The 24,841-nt window shown below is 48.1% G+C and overlaps 1 protein-coding gene across 1 annotated transcript in view; it reads right to left on the bottom strand.

Annotated features, from left to right (window-relative positions):
* LOC128891559 (probable G-protein coupled receptor Mth-like 1) overlaps nucleotides 1–24,841 on the bottom strand; it is a 136,459-nt gene that overhangs the window by 21,301 nt on the left and 90,317 nt on the right. The window contains exon 5 of the mRNA XM_054151133.1: nucleotides 6,606–6,790. Coding sequence (XP_054007108.1) covers nucleotides 6,606–6,790 — 185 coding nt within the window. The remainder of the gene's footprint in view (nucleotides 1–6,605; nucleotides 6,791–24,841) is intronic.

Below are 24,841 nucleotides of genomic sequence, written 5' to 3'. Positions count from 1 at the left end.
ACCGAGCGTCGAATGCACTTTGGTCGCGCAACGAATTTTCTATTCCAGCGAGCACCAAAAATGGCCATTGTCGAACACGTTGGCATCCACGACCGCGGGCTGCCTTTCTTCGACTGATCGAGGGATCGGGTTTACGACGCACGAAACTCGAACGAAGACAATAAGAGAATTCCTTCCTCGCCCGCGTTTCCGATTCATTGCCAGCGCGGCCAATAAAACGAGAGTGCGCGATAAATAAGGCAGGATCGTTCGGGGGAGAGAGAACAGGGGTTTTGCTTGGAGCACTTCCACGGCTCTTTAGCATTCGCTAATTCCCCCTCTCCGCATTTCATTACTAACTCGTGTGCCCTAATCGTCCCTTCTTGGATCGATTCGTTCCTCGAACTCGAGTCGAGCTCGTCCATTTCACGCTTCCGTGCCCCGTAACACCGATTTGCTTTAATTAATCGATCTCGACGCACCTCGATTCCTAGCCGTTTCTTATTTCGTGGTGCGTTTTTTTACCTGAAAATTGGAATTCTTTTTACGCGTCGAATCAAAGGGAACGTGACTTTTCGATTTATGGTGGTGAGAAATCGTTAAAGTCATCAGGTGTTACAGGTTGCTCGATTTCCCCAGTACCAACCTCCGTCAAAGTCAATCGAACCTCTTTCGAGACGAACCATTTCTGGAAGCTACTTCTGAAGCGAAAGGCCGCAACGCGCGTATCGTTCAGTAAGAGCTTGCGGCTTCAACGAAGCGACAATAAATATCTTCGAAAGGGTGCACGGGTCCGTGGGCTGTTCGACACACATACGGCCGAGTGGATTCGCGTGGAATACGCGTGTTAGTGGGTCCAGAGATAGGGGTGGCGTTTCGCCGGTTTCGCACGGTCGAGTTGGACAGGTTATCTCTCTAATCCTATCGTTTCGGTCTACGCTGTTCCAGGGTATGCCGAACTTCCAGGGGCATGAGATTGCATAGATACGGAGGATAGTCCGGAGATTTACCATTCTAATGTATGCGAACGTTAGTTGAATATTCCGCTTCCGTCGAGATGTGTCCCCAGCCCTTTTCGCTGCACCGATCCCACGCTTTTTTAAGAGCCTCTTCGACGATCATGGAAAGTCGAGAACCCGATTGTCCTTAACGCTCCGGTGCATGAATTTAACTTAATCCATCGCGCCACAACGATTTTTATATTAATTCAGGAGCATTCGACACCGGACAATACGGTCGAATAAAAAATGCAAAGGGATATCGATGCTCGGTTGACATGGAATAAAGAATTAAGGGTTTATTCGACGATCGATGGAGTATTCGATAGGTGGATTCAATATTTTAGGCGCGTTTCAATTATAAAATCGTTCGAACGCGACCGTCCCAGCAACCAACAGGTACAGAACTCTTTGGCCACCGCGAAACCATAAGAGGCTCTCGATAATTCCCTTGGAATGGTCGCGTATCAGCGATTCTCTGAATCAGGAAACCACCGAACCAGAGATTTTCTCAAGTGCCATTAGGATTCCCTAAGATCACACTGAAAAATTAAAAAAAAATACGGAAGCCACAACCTCTGATCGAGTCAAGAAAAATTTCACTTCAATTTAATACAAAGAAGAAGTTGAGAACCTCCAACTCAAACCAGACTCCCTTTTAAGTTTTATTTATCACCGCAATCTCACACCTCTAGATAATCGCCGATCTAAACGACGCGATCTCCAGTCAGAAAATCGCAACTATTAAAACCTGCAATTTTTTGCATCATTATAGAAGGGTGTACGGATCCTCGGTGGTGCAATAACGCGTACGGATGCAAAGGAAGGGGAGGGGGGGGGGGACTCGTTTCGAGGCTACTTAAACGCGCGTGTGCGTTTACGTGCGCAGTTTAGTGGGCCGCACTGTAGTTAGTAGGCTTAGAGAGGGGAACAAGAGTTCCGCCGCGGCTGTTTCGCGGGGTTGGGACTGGCTGGCACCAGATTTATCTCTCTACCCCATCGTTTCGGGGCTGCGTTGTTATGGGGCGCGCCAGAACACCGGAACGCCAGAATGCCAGTGCAACGGCCCGGTTAGGGGAGGCTCGAATACCAACCCAGCTTCCAGCACGAATCGTTCCGATGCTCCGCTAAACGAGTTCTCGGAGACCTTCCCGTTTATTGCAATTATTATCATTGTTAAAACGTATTTGATTCAAGCTCGAAAATGATTAGACAGAGAATTATAAACAGAGAAGAATTGTACTAATATTGTACTGCTCTACAGTCAGTCGGTATATCTATTCGAGAAATTTGTCTAAATTAAATGTCAAGTTTGATGTTTCCAAATACATTTTTATTATAAATGTATACATGTGTAAAGCCTGTTCGTGTGCATATTCATAATGGAACATTTATTGGAAACATTGAAACGTCAAATCTATCTGTTAATTTAGGCGAACTACTTCAATAGACACAGAGGGTACGAATATAATACTTACGGGACTGGCTGTACGTGTATGTAGTAATTTCTTTATAATAATCGAGACGACTACAACCAACAATTCCTCGATGCTTGGCAGAAAGGGTCCAAGTGAAAATTACGGCGAGAGCAGCAATACAAAATTGCCTCGAAGTAGCTTAAAGCGAAATTCTTATGCATAATGTAAGAGTGTTATTCACCCTCGCGACGCACGGACCATTCTTCCAACTATCTCCAATTTTCTCCCCGTTTCGCTTTACATGGGTCAGGGCGTATGGTCCCTCTCGTTTAGAAAATTGTCCTCGCTGTCACCCACGCGAGAAATTAGAAATTAAAGACAAGGTTAACGGCAAAAACGCGTGCCGCGGCCGAAGGAAGTTGTTTCTAGCCTGTTTATGCATTCAATGGCACCCACGCACGTTCCACGCATGCACTCCCCCTCCCAACGTTTCACTTAAGGCTGTCGATATTACCTGTAGATGGTTTTTGTCGGGGCACGAAAGGGGATCGAAACGGGAACGAGGAAGTTTCGCTGGTTTCGCACAGGAGGGGTTGGACTGGCTGGCGCCAGGTTTATCTCTCGGCCTCATCGTCTCGGCCTACGTTGTTACGGGGTGTGCCCGAGTGACAGAGTGGTGGGGACTTCAAGTACCAGGGGAGCAAAGTCGACAGACACTGGGGGAGGACGCGAGAGAGATGAGAGAGCAGGAGAAGGAACACGAAAATGGCTCGAAATCAACAGGATCTGCGTTTTATATGAATTTTGTCGTTTCTTCGACCCCCTGGCTCGTTCAAAATAAACAGTTACCACGTGTGCACCCCATACCAGGTTTCCTGACCTTCTGGACGTATTTTGGTACATTTGTTTAACGGGTATTTCTTGAATTAAAATTTGAGCACGATATCCATTAACACTCCAGTCAAAGAAACGCAAACGAAGCTTGCAATGATCCCTGTTTGAAGCATCCCTAACGCGAATTTATTCGAAAGGAAAGTCCACTGCTGAGATACGAATCTCGATGCTACAAACGAAACGTCAGGGGGTGAAAAAGAAACGAGACGCGAGATGAATAAAAAGTTAATAAAAGGGAAACGGCCGCGTCAAGAGGATACGCGAAAGATAGAGGAAAAGGAAAAGGGGTGAAGCTCGCAGGGTAACGTCCGACAGAGAGCAGCCTGTTCCTCTGAACCCCTCAGCTGCTCCCGTGTAAGAGCATTGTGTCAGGACGTAACAACTCGCGATAGTGCGACGCGGCTTCCCATGGGACACCATTATCCTGATTTAGCGCCGCGGCTACGACTCTATTTCCTACGCGATTCCCGGCGAAACGGTTTCCTTTGTCCGGCTTAGCTTTATTTCAGAGAAAGAGGGTGGCGCCGGGGCCGGCCGATTGACGCGTTCGAATGTCGTGCATCCCCCGTGCTCTCGTTACGTTCCGTTCCAATGCGATTACGTGACGGGAAGTCGAGGCATTGTCGTCTGTGAACAGACACCGTGCGCGTTTTCGATGCACCTCTTAACAAGGACCTCCGGCGCTTGGCCGGTCTCGTCGCGCATCATCGCCCAAAATCGCGAAGGGAAGTCAGAGATTCGACAAGGACATGAAGAATCAGATGTGAAGGTGTCCTTTAGTTCTCACGTGCAAGTCTTTTAGACTTTTAGAGTGGTTAACATCGATTAGATTCTTATAGAGCTTACTGGCGACGCATGGAGTCGTCTTCCCGGCCTCGAGCGCTCGTTTTACGCGGGAAACTTGGTCCCAGAAGGTACATTCGCGTAACATGCAGCGAAATAAAATCGCGGCGGATCAATAAACGCGGTTCTCCGAACGAATCGGTCGAAAACCAGCGATTCCCCATCGGCCGGAAACCAAAACGAAAATACACGCCAACGGTTCCGCGTGGACGCTTGTGTTTGTCAAAGGATATAAAAGCTAAACATTAATCGTCGGGAGGGTGGGCTCCTCGGCTTGGTATCGATAAATATTGCGACCACGGGAAATTAATACGTGGTAGTCGGCAGTATTTCGAGCGTGTATTTACGTTGAGAGAGTTCGGAGTAGGATAGAGATAGACGGGGTGAGGGAGATGAGTGTATGCCCGAGGGTAGGATCGAGAGATCCAGTCCAAAAACAGAAGCCGACGACGTTATTGCGGATTTTTTCCGATACACAGCGTTATAAGGCATCGAATATAAATTTCTGTCTAAAAATTTCGAGACAAAAACGTTTCTTCGAAGGAATTTTTGGAATTCACCAAAGGAAAAAAAATAGGGGTAAGTTGTCTAATCCCGGTTCGCGTATCGATAAGATGACCCGAGTTTTGAGTATTACAGGAGGAAATATCGCAGGCAGAGGAGTTCGAATCGAGTATTTACGCCGAGAGAGCTCGCTGACACGAGGAAAGATAGAGACAGGGAGGGCGAGAGTACGCTGGGCAGATTACGGAGTGCAGTGGATGTGGATTACGGGGGGCTGCTCGTTAAATAGCCTGCAACCGTAACCAGAGCCTCGACCACGAATAAAGACGCGACATTACCGTTCAGCTCCTTATTATCCCCCATTCGGCGTACCCACACGTACACGCGTCGGGAACCCCGGGGCTTGCACCGGTTATTATTAGGGATTCGAGGTATTAAGCGTACTTTGGGGTATCGATCTTCTTATTCGGCCACCCTGCGTCATACTTAAATACAATCTTTCGGGAGCTGTGTAATCCTCTTAGCGTGGTATTCCTGGGCCTGCCACTATGCGGATGCTGATAGCGCGTGCCATTGTTTCTTATCCGAACTGATTACGCCTGTGTGTACACGACCGGAAACGAAGGGTGGGCACAGAACCTGGAAACGTCGGTACACGCCGTAACGAGATATTTTGGGAGCCGCGTAATCCGCTTAACGAAATATTCGCCATTAGGCTCCGGGGGCGCTGCTCGGAGTCTCGCTGGATTTTTAAGTTGTGTTAGAGATGATTTAACGAACCGATCGAGCGCGATGATTTAGGGCGCGAGTCTATAGGGTCGTGGGAAGCTGAGAGGAGCAAAAATGTTTTTGGTATGTACTCTGAAAGTTTGAAAATTTCACTTTTACACGTTATCATTTCACGGAGTACGTTTTGTACAACTGCGAGCGATCCTGTTATTATTCCTCGACGACTTTCAACGATGTACAGAAAATGATTGGATGTCTCCAAGTTCAAAGTGACTTTTCACGAAGGAGGGACGCGGCTAACGCGAGCGGGCCTTGATTAGCAATTAATCCGCGGCTCTCCCATCGATCGATCGATCGATTAACGAAACCGATTTAATCAGCGCCTCGGACACGACTGACCAGTCCTATTAATTAGCGGAATAATCGGATCACAGGGAATTACGTGTTAACCGTCCCCCCTCCGCGCCTCCGTGGCGTGTATTACTTTCGGTAATAGGCTCCATTACCGTCTGTGGAACTGATCCGTTACTAATGTCAGCAAGTCCGGTCCGACTGTCGTCCTAACAACGGGAACACCAGATCCCGTGGCCCGACATCCAGGGGAATTAATTCACTGATAAGTCGCGTGTGACGCGATCCAATTAATTCCCAGCGCTCGTATCGGAGCGTTGAATTAATTATCGTACGATGCAACCTCTTTCCGTTTGCCCCAAGAATTATTACCGTGGCGATAGCTTCGTTTCGTAAGGTATAGCGAACCGATAAACCGAAGGTCGATCGTTACGCAGGCCGCTTTCAAATCGATGCGCGGAAACTTCGCTACCGATATTTTCATCTCTGTTATTATGTTGAACCGGTAGATTAAATTTAATTAAACAACAAGCTAAGATAAGTTAAAACGTTCGCTAAGTTTGCTAAGTTTAAATTAAACCTTCACCGAATTCAATCGCGACTACATCCGCGTTGGACTCCAATTTTGATTCGAAACAACAAATAACAATGCACAGTGTTTTTAACGTAGCGAACATTCGTAACAGCCATTTAAGAGCACCCTGCGCGAGTCAGTCGCCCGATGAATGGGGCGCCCGTGGCTTTGATTAAAGTCGAGTTCCCTGCCGACTCTCGGCGACTCTTTCGACGAGCAAACTTTCCAGGCGATGAGTTCAAAGGTACCCAAGGCTTCCCGAGCCCCGAACAGGATTTCATAGGAATGGAGCAGGCTCCGTTGAAGGTAACTTACCGTAGAACCAACACTGTTTCTCGCCGAAACGAGGCCGGAGAAATGTGTACTGAGGTTGAGGCGGAAGATGATCCAGAAGGGCGGCCAGCCCGGCGACTAGGAGGGGACCACCCCAAGCGTAGCAGCCGTACACTCGCAGTCTGAGGGTCTCTTGGCCTTTCTCCAAGCTGGCTGGTCTCAGGTCCCTGCAACGGAAAAAGGAAAAAAAGCTCGGTCAGCGGGGGAGGCGCGGAAACCACGAAACACGAGATCGTTCTGTGCACTTAAACGTTGCCCTGGAACGCGAACAATAAAACACTCGCGCGATACCATGGTTGAGTTTCTCCATCCGTATGGAGAGTTCCATTAGAACTGGCGGCGAATAAAAGTTCCAGGAAGTCGTTCACCCCGAAAATTGATAGTCCCGCGTTTGCGTAATCAGTGATGGCACCGAACGTTCTCGTGCGTCGACATCCTTAGACGTAAATCAACCGAGGGACTCGGAGTGCATGCAGAGAGATATCCGCACTCGCAGATTGGCCGCTTCTGAAATCTGGTGATTTAGGTTCGAAATACTTCGATCAAAGAGGGTGAGAAACTATCGACTCCGTTTACCAAAAGGGTGACGGCGAAACGATTACTTTAGATGCAATTAACGCTATCGGACATGGGGCTGACTTTTTTTAAAAGACCCCCCACAGAGAAACGCGCGAGAGTTTACCCGAAAGTTTCGCGGCCATTAGCATCCCCGAGCAGCGACAACCGTGCTCCCAATGTTATTATGTAACTCGCAGAGGCAGCTCGTGTTTCAACTTCGAGGCATTGCAAACGACACTTCCGTTGTTCTATTTTCGCTCGCCTAGGTGGTTCCTGAGCGACAATCGTGCGATATTACTGCTGCCGCAATGTTCTGCGCTCGTTTAAAAGCGTCGGAACACCTAGGGGTTTCAATCCTAGAGGGCTAGGTACTTTAAAGGTGGAGTTATACGATATTAGTTTGGGCACTGAAATAAACTAGAAATAGCCTTATCGAAACTAGTATAGCCAAATAACGAACTTATTTGCAATTGGGAAAAGTGCATCGGTACTCCCCTACCAGCATAGGGTCGAATAAACGTTGGCACAGATTATATACGTGCGTCCAAATACCCGCGTGGATGCAAATCGCATCTACGTACCCAAACGAAGCGCAATAAGAGGCAGCGCCGAGTTGGCTGCGTTCCAGTTAAAAATGAAACTCCAGAAGATGACGGGGACGTAATAAAAAGGATGTCGCGACCGGTAGCTGGATCAGACATCAGAACCGGGGGAATGACAGCCATTTGCGTGTCTACGAGTTCGTGGCTCCTGCACGCCCTGAACATGGCCGGCGAATCATGCCACGACTAACGATCTAATTAACCGCGACGAGCAATAACGCGCGAAATGGAAGACACCTCGCGCGTGTTAATTGCCGCGAAAACGTCACTCGGGGACATTAACATTCAAATCTTCGTGGTTAAAAGACGGCTCGATTTACCGGAGAGAGCACAGTACAAGTTCTGAGGTTATTTCAGGACATTTAATAAATTTAGATAACTCTATGTTACCGAAAAGATTCTGTTACGATGAATATAGATTGCATTTACAGAAGATCCACGCAAACTTCAACGTACTACAGGGTCGTGATACCGTTGTTCACGATTTAGTTAAATAATTGAAACAAAAATTTAATTCTTCTTTCCACCCTGAACAGCGAGATTGTATTTTTTTTTTTTTTATCGCCGCTAAAGGACAATGAGAATCGAATTGCATTTAATTGCACCGGACGGGACGGTTTCGGGGGTTGTTAAAACGAGCCACGGAGACTCGGGCGAAGGGAGGACGCAACGTTGCCCACAGATAATAGGGTCACTCACGATTGTGTCGTCGGCGAATTTATCGGCGCGGATTATTAACGAGACTTCGAATTCGTTAAATTTCGACCCTACTCCGCGTCCCGACCGATGACCGCCGGAATCGTAAAGCTTCGTCATTGTCTGGCTAGTTTAACGTCGCTATAACAACTGCACCGTGAAAGGGGGGCTTTACTGCGGAGGGTTGTTGCTCGTAAATCGCACCCTATCGGGAGTCGACGTCGCTGCGGATATGGCAAACGTCGACTACCGACGCAACTATTGTCAAAACGTGAAAATTAACGGAAAACTGACGTCTGTGGCGCCAGCCGACCTCCTTCGACGATGTCACTCGCGACGGAATGCTGTAAACTGGGATCCAACTTTTTCATTTATTTTTTATTGGACACAGGGGAAGACTTGCAAGACGACTTCTGCGAGGAGCACTCTCGCTCCAGAAATAAATTCTTAAGAGGTAGACGATTTTAATCAATCGTTATCTGTGTTACTTTATTACCTCGCTCAATGGCAAGGCGAAATATACGTGCGCTCGTGCCCCCTCCCTGGTCCCCGATTGCCGCCGATGGTAGCGCGTTCAACGATTAAGACGGGAGCAACATAATTGCGCGAGGTCGTTAATAGAACGTAATCTCGGTCGCGACTCTGCCGCGATCATAAACGTAACTCTGAAACGCGCTAGTCGAGAAACAAGCATGTCAACGCGACATTAAAGGGGGTGGCACAGCGCGCCAGTGGCGTGTTCTTTCTCTAATTACTTCCACGACTATTCCCCTAATCACCGACTCAATTACGAGCAGCTTCTCTCGTCAAACGTTCCGCGGCGATTGCGCCTGTTTGTATTTATTCTTCTACAATATTAATTTCCTAAATCACGCGATGAAAAAGATTGAAACGATGACGTTCTTTAAAGAAACTAATATATCCGCATACTAACATTCATGTACCAAAAGGAACCTAAACACTACCCGTGTTAAATAAATTAGCCATGATTGGAGCGTGCGAGTTCTGGCTCGGATCTAACGAGTAAGATATAGTATACCTCCACTTTTGAACGTTTTCCCACTTGGGTAGTTTTTTTTTTGTGGAAAAGAACGGAGGCGATGGGGCTGGGAGATATTAATTCCTGGCGACACGGTTCATTTCCGGGGCCGCTAATTATCCGTCACCGCGGTCGACGCGCGCGATTAGGCGGTCCTCGGTCGGGCAGAGGAAAGTTTCCCTCGATGGGGTGGAAGGAGGACGCGGGAGGATTCGGGGCTCGCGTCTCGATGTCGGAACGGCGCCACGATAATTTTCCACCCTCCCGTTTCTCGTTGGAAATGGAGCCAGAGAGTGCCGCTGCCAGGGATCAGAGGAAAACGTTGTAAATAACTACTTTGGACAATGCGTGCTTCTATGATTTAAATAATGCACTGCGATCGCGTCGACCATGTTGTACTTGAACAGACAACCTGCTCCACAAAAGAATTTATAATTTAAAATGAAATTTGGTTCCTTGCTTGGGGTAGTGGCACGGCTTTTATAAAAATAATTTAATCTATCCACTTGCATTACGATATCTTAGTTAGTCGCACTTTTGTTATGTGTTTGCAATTCAAAATTATAATTTCCATTTCACAGGGCACCGGTAAACTTGTTCGAAAAAATTTGGATATAACGTCCTCGTCTTGACTATGCCTGTAAATATCGCGGAGGAAATTAGGGAGCCGTTGCACTCCGGGCAGGGGTAACATTACTTGGTGCTTCTTCGGTGCGTCGTGTATCGCTAGTATTTTTTATGACCCTGTTTCTCATGCGTTAAGGGGCCTGGAGGGGGTGGTCGTATTAGTGTCCCCGTGCAGGCAATTTGCGAACGACGACGTCTTCCATGACAAAGGGGATTATGCGCGCTGTTCCTTCCAGAGCTCTTGGAGAGTATAACCCATTGTCGGAGTACGGAAGAGATAAAGGTTATTTTTGCAATAATGGATTTCCCAGGGCAGGGTTTTCCATTTGGCGACTCCTCCCCCGCTCGATGAAGTATACCTATTCCATTATCATGGAGCGCGCACACGACGAGGAAGAAAGGCAGAGTCGACGCTTAATCCTGACAAAGAGCTCTTTGCAATAGCTTCTTTTAATTGTGTCCTGTTACTCGACGCGTATTTATCCTGCGTATTTGCGAAACCGTGGGAGGGGCGTGTGCAAAGGCGATGAACCGTCAACCCTTTCCGGGCGTCCACCCTTTCTTAGGTGGGTGGAAATGCATCGACGTTTCGAGTTGCTGTAAATCCTCTCAAAGTGTCGCGAATTTACTCTTTCCTAACGTCACAAAGTGAAAATCAGATCATACATCTTCCTCTCACGGTGTCACAGCTCGATCCTCGAGTCTCGAACAACTCGGATTATTCCAAGCATCGTCTTCATAGTTCAAACGCGCAACGACCGCAGAAATAAACGTTTTTCGACGTCAAAATCTCGTGGAACTTAATCTCCCTCGTCGAAGAGAAAAAAATTCGCAAATTAGAGACCAGCATTTTCTGTCTGTCGTTGCTGTATCTCTCAAGCGCACGCGGCAGACGGAACGTCGGTGACTGTCTCGTAGGCAGAAGGTAAGAGCCCTATATTTATCTCCCCGATATGGTAATTATACGGACGGCAATTAGCGGCGGTGGCAGTTAGAGGTACGTTCTAGCCGACGGTATCGCGCTACGGCTCGCAGAGAATACGGAACGGGAAGGATAGGTCATTACGGGGGAGCAAGATGGACAGAGAAGATATTATTTATCTCGTCAGTGGTTCGCGTAAACGTAAAATAACCGGTTCGCAATAAAATGTCGCGTTGCGGCTTTATTCGATCGCAGGGAGAGAGCTTTTGATAATACGGGAAATCGATCGTCCTGCAGTTTTTAATAAGCCGGGTGTAAAGTTCGCAACACTCTAAAAGTCTAAAATTTCTGATATCTTTGTTTCCAAATTTTTTTCGAACTTTACGTACGACGTTTCGCGATATATCAGACGTTGTTTCGCGTTGCTGGCAACGAAAACTAATTACCAGGGCTTGGCCGAAGGTACAAGTAGGAACGAGGGGGTCGAAAAGGAAGTATTAAAAATGTATCCGTTAATACACACCCAGCGATCTCCGACAGTCGCGAAATTACGGTGCATAAATTTACCTCCGTAAAGATCGAAATAATTATCCGTCGACGGCGAGTAACTAATCGCGCGGTGACATGAAATATAAATTACAAGCAGGAAATTAAGATCTACTGTCGCGGACGTATTAATTTTATCTCGTCGCGGTGCTCCGGTAACCGGCTAGCCGTAGCCGACGAACTTCCACGGAAAGAAGATCTAGAATGATAATCCGCGACGTTCCAAGTGGTGTCACGCGGGGAATCCGGCAAATGTTGCATAGGAACGATAGTGCTCGAAACTTTCGAACTCCCTTTCCCTCATGGAACGTATGGAAAGTGAGCTGGGCGCTTTATTGAAAAGTTTCCGAGAAGCGGTTAAGTGCGAGACAAACTTCACCGCAACCCGCGAGAATTTCTCACTTCCGAACTGCGTCCCTCCTTTCCCTGTCAATTTATCTATCCACGGCAGTTCTATTTGCCCGTTTATCCGACTCGCCAGACCTCGATCGATTCGAGTATTCCCCTATCGACCCGCATTACCGTCTATCTATCCGTGTCTTTCCCTTTATTGGCCCGAGGAGCTGTATGCAGATTGGAGGAAATTGCGATCGTGCAGAGAGAATGCTTTTATTGCGGCCAGTCGCGGACCGAAGCTATTCCATCTGCGATTCGTTACCATCGGGGTCGAAAATATCGCAAGATGCAAGGCACTTCGTCGGGTATCTAAATCGCAATTGTTTCTTAACAGAAATCCTGTTGCACGCAATGTTTATCAGTGTTGCAGAGTAACCCAAACGAATTGCATCCCTTTGTGAAACGAACTAAATCAGCATAAATAAACCATCGAGTACCTAAAGAATATTTTTACCTGAAAAGAAGAACATAACGATGGAAAGTGTCCTCTCTAAACGTTCCAGGCTAGTGATCGTTCTCTCGCGGCACGAGAGCCCACGCTTCAAGAAGAAGACCAACGGAAGGACAACGCGAAAGCGAAGACCCGAGGAAACCGGAGGCCGCGTAAAGAGCAGCTAACGAACGAACGTTAATTAGCCGCAATAACCGACGATCGTGACAATTACAGGGCGATCTCCTGGCGTACGTTCTTGCATCGGCCCGTGGAGACGGTAACGCCGATGAGAATATAAATTCCGTATCGACGCGGCGGTCTGTCGCGGAATTACAGGGGCACCAAGTGGTTTGCTCCTTGGCAGAGAACGTCCTAGGGCATCGGTCGTCGTCGCCTGGTTTCCGCATAATCAATATTGTACTTCCGGAATTAGACCTCGATTACGACTGGCAAGCGGGAAGATAATGACCGGGAGGGTTCATCGTTGTCACGCTGGGATGGAACTCCACCCCTCTATCGCGCACCTCTAACCCGATGTGCCAAGTCGGTGAGATCCCTCCTTTCCGACCCTTCCAGCGCGGCCGTTTTCACCCCTTTACAGCTGGGCTCGATGTACCCTTCCAGGGGTAATTCGAGACGAACGGGCCAAGAGTTTCCACAGCGGAAGGCAACGACGCCGAGAACCTGAGACGCCGAGTTTCTTTTCCTTTTTGATGAGCTTCTTAACGAGACTGATTCTTTATAAATATTTATTAGCAACTGAATTAAGAATCGGAATAGGTCCCTTGGGATGCTGCCGATTGCACGAAGGGCTGCCCCCACGTGGGACAATGCTGCTGGAAATTTTCATCAGGATGTACTTGACACGATACATTTGTAACTGTGATTCTACTTCGGAATCAACTCTGTAACTCGGTTGCTCGAACCCAGAACAGATCATATCAGAGTACTTCTGGAATCAGTCGATTGCGACTGTCCAGCGAAAAGATAACGAACAGAGGGCTCAGCGTTGTCGTGCTGGAATAGAACTCTACCCTTTCATCGAACCCAAGTCACCGGTTCCCTCCTTTTCAGTTCCTCTCGCGCGTTTTCACCCCTTTACAACTGAGCTTAACATAACCTGTCAGGAGTAATTCAAGACGAACGGGCCAAGAGTTTCTATCGCGGAGGGCAATGACGCCTGGCTCGCGTAGAATTTTCAATATTCCGGAGTAACGTCGCCGAAGCGATTACGGCAATTAGGACGGAAGGGTTCTCGTCTGCGCGTAGACGGAGGAAAAGCGTGGAGAAATAATTCATGCCGACACACGTGGCCCGCTCGCACGGCATTCTTGAGAAGTTTCAAGCTGAAGGGAGTAGACAATAGCAAATGGTCTAACGGAGAACTTTTTCTCCGGCCCCGTTTCGACGGCTGCGTCTGATATTCGATCGACTTGATCCGTCCAGGTCTGATTTAAAACTTTAACAATTTTAACTCTTTCAGTCTGCATTCACTTTGTGTTCTTTGAATAGACATCTTGAATATGGAAGAATAAAAGAATAAAAGTGCACAAGACGATTGCTCGATCCCTGATTCTACACCCCTAGTTCATTAAAACAGTATCAGATGGCAAGTAACCTAGTCGACAGTCCACTCACCTGATCTCGTCTCCTCTCTCGATCCCTCGCGCTCGGGCTTGCACCGATCTTATTAAACTTGTTGAACAGCAGATCGCTACATTCGATCCAGCAACAATACATCGCGCGCCGTGGTAGCCAGGAAAATTGAAAGTGTCAGGATCCCCTCTCATTCGCGATAAGTTCGTCAAGCTCTGGCAGAACGTTACACAGTTACACCTGCCGTCGCGTTATCGGATTGACCGGTGAAAAGAGGTGATCGTGGAAGGTATACGCGACGTTGTTGGGTCTCGCGTGCCGCACGAACACGCCTCGGTTCCTTTTCGCCGAGAAAAAATGCCCGCGATCCGACGTTTCGATCTCTTAAGTTCCAGCGCAATTGCCGCGAGCCGGCGACAAGAAGGAGGCGTGCCGGAAACTCGATCACCACGAAAACTCTCATTAAACCGTGAGCGAGAGGAATGTTCGACGACTGCGAAACTCGTGCCATAAATTTTTCGCCAACGAAACCTCGTTTCGGAGAATGCTCGCAATTCGAATCCCTAGCTGGATCGACAAGGTGGATCCGGCATAGCGAAGCTTCCGTTTAACCGTGACGCATTGTTTAGTGTCACGACTCGGTAACGTAGGATAGTCATAATGCACTACCTTGGCAATAAGGTGTTACTCTGTCTAGTACAATTCTCGAATACCTTAGAGATTCAATTGTCTCCTGAGGTGACGCGCTTATGCGTCATCGTGGACGAAGATTTATATCACGAGATTCGAGTCCATGTTTCGGGATTTGTAGGGATACAAATGTAGGGATACAAAACGCGCTCGACGCGTTTCCCTTAATCGCAACACCTTTCTCTGGCAAGTACTACGATCGGTCGGATCCTATCTCGTAACTATTCCTCCTGAAGATTCCCGAGGCGTGCATCGGAGTGGAATGCGCGTCCTTGACGTAACTGGTTCTAGGAATGCCGTTGCATAATCGCGGAGCAGTCGCGGTACAGAAGCTAGAAAGATTGACGCTGCTTACCGACCGGTTGCGTGCGAGAAACATCCGGTAGCGTTGTATCTGACCTTCAAAATGGTTGATGCTGTTTGAGAATCTCGCGTAAGAAACTAGGAAGCAAGCCGCACGAGATAGAAGAGATAGATGAGAATCGATTCTTCCATAAGGGAACAAGATGAGACATTGTGTGATCTTTTTGTTTCCTTCCAGAGGTCCCCGAAGAGGGCTAAAGGAGTGTCATAAAAACGTAGGTCGGAATGACTGAAACGTTTTCTGGCTTCCTTCTATACTGTATATCCCAACAGAGCCTTTAGCAGGAATTTCGCGACAGGAACACGATCCAATATGTCTACCAGGGATGTGTAACCCGGTAAGTATGTGGAACGGACGAAGTAACGTAAGAAGCTTCGAGATGAGCCGTGGAGGCAAAGACGAGCCGTGACAAGCCGTTTCAGGGATAGCCGTGAGAAGTTGTCAGGTGTTTGTTGACGCGGATAACCGAACGACAACAGAACAGAGAGACGCGGAGAGAAGACACAAGGCGAACGTGTGGCGCGCGTACGTACGCGAGGGTGGCGAAGTCGCTAATGGAGGAAAAACAGAAGGGACCAGAAGGAAAACAAACACGAGGGTTACGTGGAGAACGAGCTATCGCGGCGGCGGCGCTCGCCTCTCCAAAAGTCTGGCCCTCCAGCGGTAACGAAGAGTGACTTTCTTCTTCCGGCACGCTCCTATCGACTATGACGCCGTCTGGCCTAAAAGTTAGGGCTGACATTCAGCCTTTTTTTTTCTCTACTTCTCATGGGACGTCTGGAGTGTCTCAGGACACGTCCTCGTAAGCTTGTATCGTTCACTTGGGTAATTTCACTCGGATATCGAATTGGAAAATCTTTTACTCATGGAATCTCTGATTAACTTCACTTTAACCCTCCTCATCAACAAAATGGCCCAAAAATATGGCAAGGTTGGATTCGATCCAATCGCAGTAGGAGAAGAGGGTTGAGCTCCCATTTGACGTGATTTGAAATTTGTTTCGAATGCCTGACCTATTTCACAAGTAGGCATAGCTGGAAGTTCATCTTCGTTAAAATTCACTTTCCAATCGACTTCCCATCGACGGTGTTTAATCAATGGCACCTATCGTGTAACTCTTTTCACGAGCCAAACGCAATGTGGTTGTAGAGTCCTCGACGGTGATTCGATCGAGTGTGTTTTGAAAAGTTGGAACGGGTAGTTTCAGCTTTCTCTTGGCCCGTGAAGTGTTGGCGCGAGGGGATGATATTCAAAACATCGTGGGGTGATGGTATCGATCCATTTAGAAGGGTGTGGAAATGGCCGCAGGAAGGAAGAGGGGCCAGTCGAAAAAGAAGAGCCACAGCGAGACCTGCGGAGTGTCGTCGAGCGTGTGGGATTCGAGAAACCGAAACGTCATCCCCCGTTATCTGCGACGGGGGTGAGAATCGTATTCGGTGTCATTTTCTCGTCCCCGGGACTCCGAGAGATCGATCCACAGGAACGAGAATCGGGGATCCTCGCGGCTCGTGCCACCGTTTCGCGGATATATCGAGAAAATGGACCAATTTCTTTTTTCCTCCTTTTTTTTTTCACCGAATACGCGTAATAAAACGTTATCGCGGTATTTTCTCTCCATCCCCTACCCTCAGGTTCTGATAATGAAAATTGGACAGCTATCCGATAATTGTCGGATTACCCCCTCGGCCCACGGGCAGATATTTCAATTAATTCATTAACGGATCCCGCGCGGCATATAAACAACCCACGGATTTAATTAATCCCGCAACGCGTTCCCGATATTTATCGCGGCGCGTGTCCGTTGCAGTTTTCAATAAAGCGACGTCGTTGTGAATCAAATTTCCAACGAATGGCAACGCGTGCGGTGCCCCTCGAATCGCGCACGGCAAATGGCAGACGGAAACGGGAAATTGTAACGCGCAAGGAAACTTAATATTTCCAGGACGGGGAGTTGTAAACACGATAAGTTAACGATGCTAACGCGAGCTGAGATTAGTCGATGCAACGGCAGTTAATTGCCGTTGTCACGGGGTGGAACGGAAGATGTACCTGTGAGTTTTGTGAAGACATTTGCCAGGTGTTGGGTCTACCTAATGCGGGACTAGAGGAAAAGGCCTCTTGAGAAAATTGAAAGGAATGGGTTCCCTCTAACGACTCTGCGGACACGTAACCCTCTAATGTACGATGTGCTCGGTTGCGAAAGAGTAGAGTCTGAGAAAGAATTGAGTCGATCGACGTGACGTCCGAGGGACTCAGTCGCAGGACACTGGATCGAACTCTCCTCCGTCCATACCTTTCACCGCGAATTCTTTCGCAGGTGGTAGCTGTTTAAAACGTCGTCGCGCGTAAAAGGAATGCCAGGGGCCGGGAAGGAAGGAAGGAAGGGAGGAAGGAAGGAAGGAAGGAAGGAAGGAAGGAAAAGGAATGGTAGGATGCACTCGAGGGTTCCGGTGATTGTTTGGTGGTTCCACGAGTGGTTATCTGCAAATGAAGGGCCACAAATGCGGAACAGTAGAGAAGTCTGCCGGGGGTGGCCAGGAGAAATTGCGGGGATGCTGGGAGTTTATGTTGGAAGAAAGGAGAGGCGGGGAGTAGAGAAAGGGCGGGAGGGTCACGATGGGTGTAAAAGGGTGACTCGAGGGTAGATGGTGGCTGCGCGACAGAAACGGCAGTCGCCACGGTGGCTGGTAGTGGTTTGTTCGCATATAATTCGATCACCAGCGAGGAATTATTGTCCTAACAGACTTCTTCCGCGGGACTGGCCGTCTGGTTTCTGTTCCTTTTGAACGATGCTTCGCTAGATAAGGATCCGATGAGGTAGGAAGCGAATGTTTTCTCGGTTTGATGGAGACCCATTCTTCCGGGTTTCTCGAACGCGAAACGGTGAAACGAAACGTTCTATCTCGAGACCCAGGCCACGGTAAAAATGAACCGAATCGATGGCCCTGCGAGGAAATTGGCGAGAAATTCAATCTCCTTTATATTTTATGACACTCGACATCCCTGGGAGCTACTCATGTTTGGAGTACAGCGAGCGAGGTCTAACCGTATTAATTCTTTCTCCGATATCTTGTCCTTCATTTCGCGACCTCTCCGAGAGATTTTCTAATGTTAAGATTTTACGTATCTTGGTGAAATTCGAAGTTCAATTGAGATACAGGAAAATTCTGCCGAAGGAAGATGAGATCGATAGCCATGAAAGTTGCATACCACATGCTCTTCAATTTCATGGCATTGGATAAATGTCACTCTGCATTAACTGTACGAAGTTATTTTTAATCCTTTCGTAATGAAAAATCACTATAAGTCAAAGTCAAATATAGGAAGTGAACTACACAAATGCAATACATTCGAGCCATGCTTGTTTATGTTTCTTTCAAGTTGATTCGTTACAGTGACGAACGACATTTACTTTCAAAGTGTATGAAACTTTCCATGACTGTTGTCCAACTTTTAAGCATGTGCCATTTTCCGATGCACCAACAGCTTGCAAATGGTCCAATTTTCCAACGAATTTATATCGAGCTTCAACAAATTTCCAAGTCGACGAGAAAATGCGGAAAGAGATTTCTCTTCGAGATCGAACGACGCGATGCAATAGTTGCACTCGAAACTCGGAATCCCCCGATTTGGATAGCGCTCGGATAAATATCCACGTAACTGCGCGAATTTTTCACGATCGTTTGCTCGACGTATCGCTGCATTTCTCATGAGATTCCCGGGAAGAAGGATCTCGCGACGCCAAAACAAAAGCTTCACCATTGCCAAAAGTCCATACGTCATAGCTGCCAAGTCGCGATCCGGATCCACTTCATCTTGGAAATCCGGAAGACGATTTATCATCCTAACAACTTCGCGAATTTATCATGGTAATCCTTGTATCGATCGCCACGGAGTTTTTAAAGTAATTTGTACGAACAAAACGACGGAGGGGGTCAAATTTAATTTTCAAAAACTACGAATGATCGATCATTTGAAAATAGACGACGTTATTGTTCAGAGTTAATATTTCAAATTCCTCCGACACGGAACGTGAACATTTTCTTTGACGCGGTGTCTCTTGGTAGAGAAACTATACGACCTGGATCGATACTTGGGAAAACTGTCAATCGAATTCCGGACAACCGACGATGGACGTAAACCGCAAATCCGCAAGACCGACGTAGTCCGAATCGAGCGGGTGCCGAAGGAAGCCCTTTGACGTCGAACTGTGTACGGAAGCGGCATTCAACGTCCAACCTGCCCCTTCGACACCATTCACCAGGTCCGATAGTGTCGATAAATGGCCATTAGCCCGCCATGTTCACCCACAAAACCGAAGTGCACGCGTGCCATTGATAGACCGGAAGCCGATTTTCCCCGCCAGTTGAGCCTGTACACCAAGTTTTCGCCCACTGGTGAAATCATTACCGAATTGACGTTCCGTTCAATTGAGAACGACTTAATCATCCTTGTAACTGCTCGTGCCACAATTATGTACCAGTTTCCAAAATTAGAACGAATTGAAACATTTCGATGCATACTTTTGTCGCTTGTATCATTAAGACGAATTCGAAATCAGCAAAATGGCGACATAAACCTTCCCTAATTATACTTAAACTACATCACCCGTTAACTTCACCAAAATTCCTCTCACACATCAACGATTTCGACAACTCTTCCACTGTGACTCCTTACACGACTTTACTACCGAAACGGCTGCTGCATGCATGAATGATTTCGACTATCCACAAAGTCGCTTTTACGGTCTTTATCTCTTTTATTGCGCCCCTGCGCGAATACCGTGGTTCAATTCAGACTCAACTGCCCTTCTCTTGCACGGCACGCCTAACTCTGCACTCGACAGGCTTAAAGACTGATATCAAGCCCAGGTCTGCCCGTATTAGCCACCTCCGCGCATTGTTCGAAAGGATCGCGACCAGGACGAGCCGGTCCAGGACGATCCTGACGAGTTACGAGCGCGACCGAGCGAGTCATCCAGGCCAGGGGTTTATGGGAGCCGTGGCAGCCGCGAGAACTCAGCTTTACGAGCGATAAAACCAGCACAGGAGGTCGGGGCCTCGTGCATTTCGCGGCTTTTTAAGCCTTTTTGCGGTTCTCCATGCTTGCCGCCTCCAACTCGATCACTAGGGGCTCTCTCAGTTTCCCGAACGACGATAGAATAATAAAGCGAGGAAAGAGATACGCGTTTCTTCGACTCGGAAAGCATTCTCTGGTTTCTTACTGATAAATCCCTCATTTTGCATCTATGCAGGGTAGGTAATTCTCGGATGGACTTACGATGGAAATGAAGCAATTTTAATATCCTAGGCAGTCCAAGCAGATACGAACGAAAAAGATGACTGGCTCTCGGGTGTTTAACACGGATAATATTTAATGGAGATCCTTTTGGGTAATGTGGATAAAATGTCCGTTCTACGTGTCTCCTTTGATCGCGAATTTATCACAAAATCTTGAGCCTATACTTCCTCGTTCGAACCAGCATCGTTATCCGAAACTTCTAATAGCGTAAACGCAGCCCTCCAAGTTTCGGAAGCTGAACAAATAACAGACGCTGTGTCGTCAATTTGCTCTTCGGCGCGTGTCTTCGAAATTTATGCAGACGATTACACTTTCTAGCAGACGAATCCCGCGAATACACTACTTTACGATTACGAGCTCTCCAGAATAAAGCGTTGTTGTCTTTTTCTTACTTTTCCCGATTCTCCCTTAGCCGGGTCACTTTAATTAGTTCCTGATTTAACACCACGATTAATAGAACGCACGATCGACCGTACGTTCCCCAAAGAGAGGACACGCATATCCATGCAGAACAGCAACGCGAAATGAAAGATCGCATTCAACCTCGAGTGCGTACCCCGAGATCCAGAAAGGATTAAGAGCACGAAGATGGAAGATAGAGCGTGGGCTCGATTAAAAATTTCCGGATTAATTCATCCGCGCCAGACGCGGAGGACACAGCGTTGCGCATTGAGGAGACCGTAAACAGCCCTTTGATCTTCGACCAGCAGACGAGTAGCAGACGTCTACGTACAAAGAGCCCGATGCATCCAGCGCTATCCGCAGAAACATCGCAAGAAGAACTCGCGCCGTCGGCAAGAAACGCATTAACCGCGTGGCACTCGATGAACGAAATATGCGAGCGATAATAACACTGTGATCTTAAATCAGAACTTGAAATGTTGAGATGCAATTGCTCGAATTGTTACATGTTACGTTTGACTTTTAAAGCGATGTAGTTTTTCTCGAGAGTGGTGCCTGGTGACCCTGGGTGACCTTGAACCGTGTGTCATTGGTCTAGAAGTGTTGTTAAAGTTTACCACCTGGTAAGGCAACTGTGACGTCGAACTTCTGAATCGAATCACTAGGGTGATTTTAGTAACCTAATGGTTCTCGAGGCTACTATGATATGAACCTGCACGTGTAATGCTCTGTTTTGAAACCTAAATATAGCGACGAAAGGGCCTCGACGTAACGACGTCGAAGCAATCAAAGCGACGCGCAGCCCCGACATCGGAGCACCAAAAAGCGACGCAGAAGGAACACACAGCGAACAAAAAGAAATGCTCGCGTACCGATACGAGCATCATTTTCTATAGCGTCTGGTTATTCATCAGCCCAGACCGTGTGCAGACGAGCGTCCCGTTAATGGAGTCAGCCAGTGGTGAAAAAAAACCTGCTACGAGGTCGCCGCGTCTGGCAGCATCAACCCTTGACCCGCGACACGTCTTCATTCTATCTTTAGAGACGCTCATCCGTCGCGGATACACCTCGACACCCTGCGTGTCGGCTTTCAACGCGTGCTGTCTGTCCCGTTGAACCCGTTGCCAGCTAAGCCGTCGAAAACAATGAATGCAGGACTCGTTTCGAACGCTTAAGCTTGTATTTCACGGGGAGGCCGAAGCCAGGGGATGATCGTATCGCCCCCAAGATCCCGTGGAGTCGACTTCGAGAGGCGTATCGCGCTCTCGAGCACGGTGGTCCACGGCGATAAAAAGACGATTTCACCTCGCTCTAATCGCGATGTCCCCCCACGGGATGGAATGATCCCCGACGCCCGAGAAACGAGATTAACGTCCAGCTGCGTTTCGCAGATGCAACAACGGCGACGGTGGAGTTTGGCTGCCATTAGCGAAACGTCTGGCAGGATGAAAGCTTCAAGCTGGTCGACGGAGCTCGGTTCGGTCCCTCCGAGTGGAATAACTGCTCGGCCCATTAGGCCTGAATCCGGCTTAAGCGACTTCTCCGAGCCAAGTTCCTCTCGCCCGCTGGAAACGGCCCACCGCCTCGAAGATGGCTCGCTAGAAGCCGGCCAGAATTATTTATCGGCGGAATTATTCGAAAATCGAAGGTAGTCCCGCGAACCTCGCTCGTTACGCATTCATGCGACTTCTATTATGATCCCGTGCGCCATTGCAGCCGACTGAAAGACGCCGAGGGGGAAAAAGGGAAGTCTCTTCTTTCAGGCCGCGGAAGTTCGGTCACCCACGAGCCCCAACAAAGGATCCATTCTTGCGTCACCCCGTCACAGACCCTTTTCCGTTCCGTGCGTCGCGAGCCAGCCGCTCGTTAACCTTTCTACAATTCATTTTTCACGCCTTCGTTCTGCGACGATAGGTAAAAGAATCCCGCTTCCCAGGAAGCGTCCGCCGCGGAAAGCTCATAAAGATAGAATTTCTTCTCGCGTTACGTGCAAGTATAGACGTTGAAGAATGTGTAGCTTGAATTGGCGAGGTCTTTGTCTAGGCGCATACGAAAGGTCGATCGATAATCCTTAAGCTGCTCGAAGAGTTTCCAGTTCTATCAGAAGAAAGACCTTTCCACGTTAGGAAATTAAACGCCTCGACGTGTTAACCATTGTTTTCGAATCCCAAGGCGTCGTTTGTCTCCCGTGGATGGTGGATCACGGAATCCGAGAAAAAGCTGGTTCCAGAGACGAGAGACCGAGCTAGACGAGTAGAGACGAGAATGGAATGGAATGGAGGACCGGGGCTGGGTCTCGGGCTGGGGATTTAGAGAAAAATCTTCTTAACGCGGCTTCTTTTACCGCGATCGGCCGATGGGCCCATCTGCATTCGGGTTTTCTCGGTTATTTTTACCCAACCGATGCACCGAAAAAGGAATGGAAGCCTCACCCTATTTCCGTTTCGAGCGGATAGCCCAGGATTCTCGGAAGGAACTCTCTGGCTTCGACTGGGAATTCTTGCCGTCGAACCACGATTTTTTAGAGTTTTATTTGTTTAACGTGAAATACTCCTTATCGAATTCCCCAGTTAACCCATAATAATAATAATAAAAAAAAAAAAGTTGATTGAAAAAGCAAAATTGTCTCTGAAGAGGTCAAAGTCCGAGAGGGATGCTCTCTTGCAAAAGTGCGTCGATGACCAGCGAACCAATTAAGCTGCGAAGAGTACCGTGAAAGTATCCGAAGAGATTCCGCTGGACCGCCGTACCTTTTTAATCTTCTCGTGTGTGCCACGAGAGCTGGAGAAAGTCGAGAGGAAAACGTATTGCACGAACTCACGGGCACGGCATAATTAGGGTCGAGTATCTTCTCCAGAAGCAACGTCGATAACCTCCAGATTAAACGTAAAAAGGAGCCGCGCATTCGGCGAGCTTAACCTTGGATCTTCCGGAGGGTTGCCCCAGCACGAATACCAGAACTCGAATAAATTTCAGATTCACCCTCGACAGTTTATGCTTTCGTAGTCGCGTTTTCGTGCCATTCTGGAAACTCCAGCTAATTATCAAGGATAGAGGAAACACCACTTTCGTTGGAATGTTCGATTCATTTTGTTCTTGATACTGATCCCTTGCAAATTGTTTGCAGAAAAAAAAATCGGCCCATGGAAGGTTAAAGTTTCGAGAACAGGTACCCGGGCTATCGTCGAGCAAGTGGAACGAAACAATTCGTCACGAAATTTATAGAGCCAGAGGCGTCGAGGAGCGAAGTAGCGGGACGTCGATCGATGGGCGGGCAACGAGGCACTAATTTACTTGCAAAGGGCGGCAAAACCCGTGCTAGCCTGGACAGATCGAATCGGGCCAGGGAAAGTGCACGGTGGATAGCCACGGTCGTTTATCAAGGATTCTTTCGCCAGACGTGATAGAGAAAGAGACGAGAGAGGAAAGCTGCTCGTTGGGCCGGATGAAAATCGCTGAAGAAGCGCGCGATCATTTATCGAGGAAGAAACGAGGTCCCATCAGTCTGGTTTTGGTCGTGTCTGGGGCTGGAGGCTCGGCAGCGCACGTATCCAGAAGAAAGGAAACAGGAAGGAAGAAATAGGAGACCGAACATGTGGCCGACACGTGAGTTGGAAACGAACAACTAGGATGATGAATCTATCGCGTGGGCGGACCACCGCTGCAACCGTTGCGGGATTATTGTTTGCTTACAACTCGCTTCGAAAATATTTTTCACCGCCGATGCGCTTACCGTCGAGAAAGAAGACACCGTGAACAGACTGCGGAGGAACTTCCTTCGCTCGAGGAGTAAACATCGTCTAGTGTACGGCATTGTTGACAGAGAACAAGGTTCGAGCACGATTAGAGGCAACGTCTCCAGTTCGCGAAGATGGACGCGAAATCCTCCAAATCTCGCGTTGAATGTATAGAACCTCGACCGAATAAATATTCCACGTATAGGCGTGCTCATCTATTATTCGAATAAAATTTTGCCCAACCCTGGAGAGAACCTTGTTGGAACCAATAACGGCGATGGACCGATGTCTTCGAATTCGTCGGACCCG

This window comes from Hylaeus anthracinus, unplaced genomic scaffold (genome assembly GCF_026225885.1).
Source record: "Hylaeus anthracinus isolate JK02 unplaced genomic scaffold, UHH_iyHylAnth1.0_haploid 12002, whole genome shotgun sequence".
Classification (NCBI taxonomy): Eukaryota; Metazoa; Arthropoda; class Insecta; order Hymenoptera; family Colletidae; genus Hylaeus; species Hylaeus anthracinus.
Note: the sequence above shows the minus strand (reverse complement) of the source record. Positions and strands in the feature narration are given on the sequence as shown.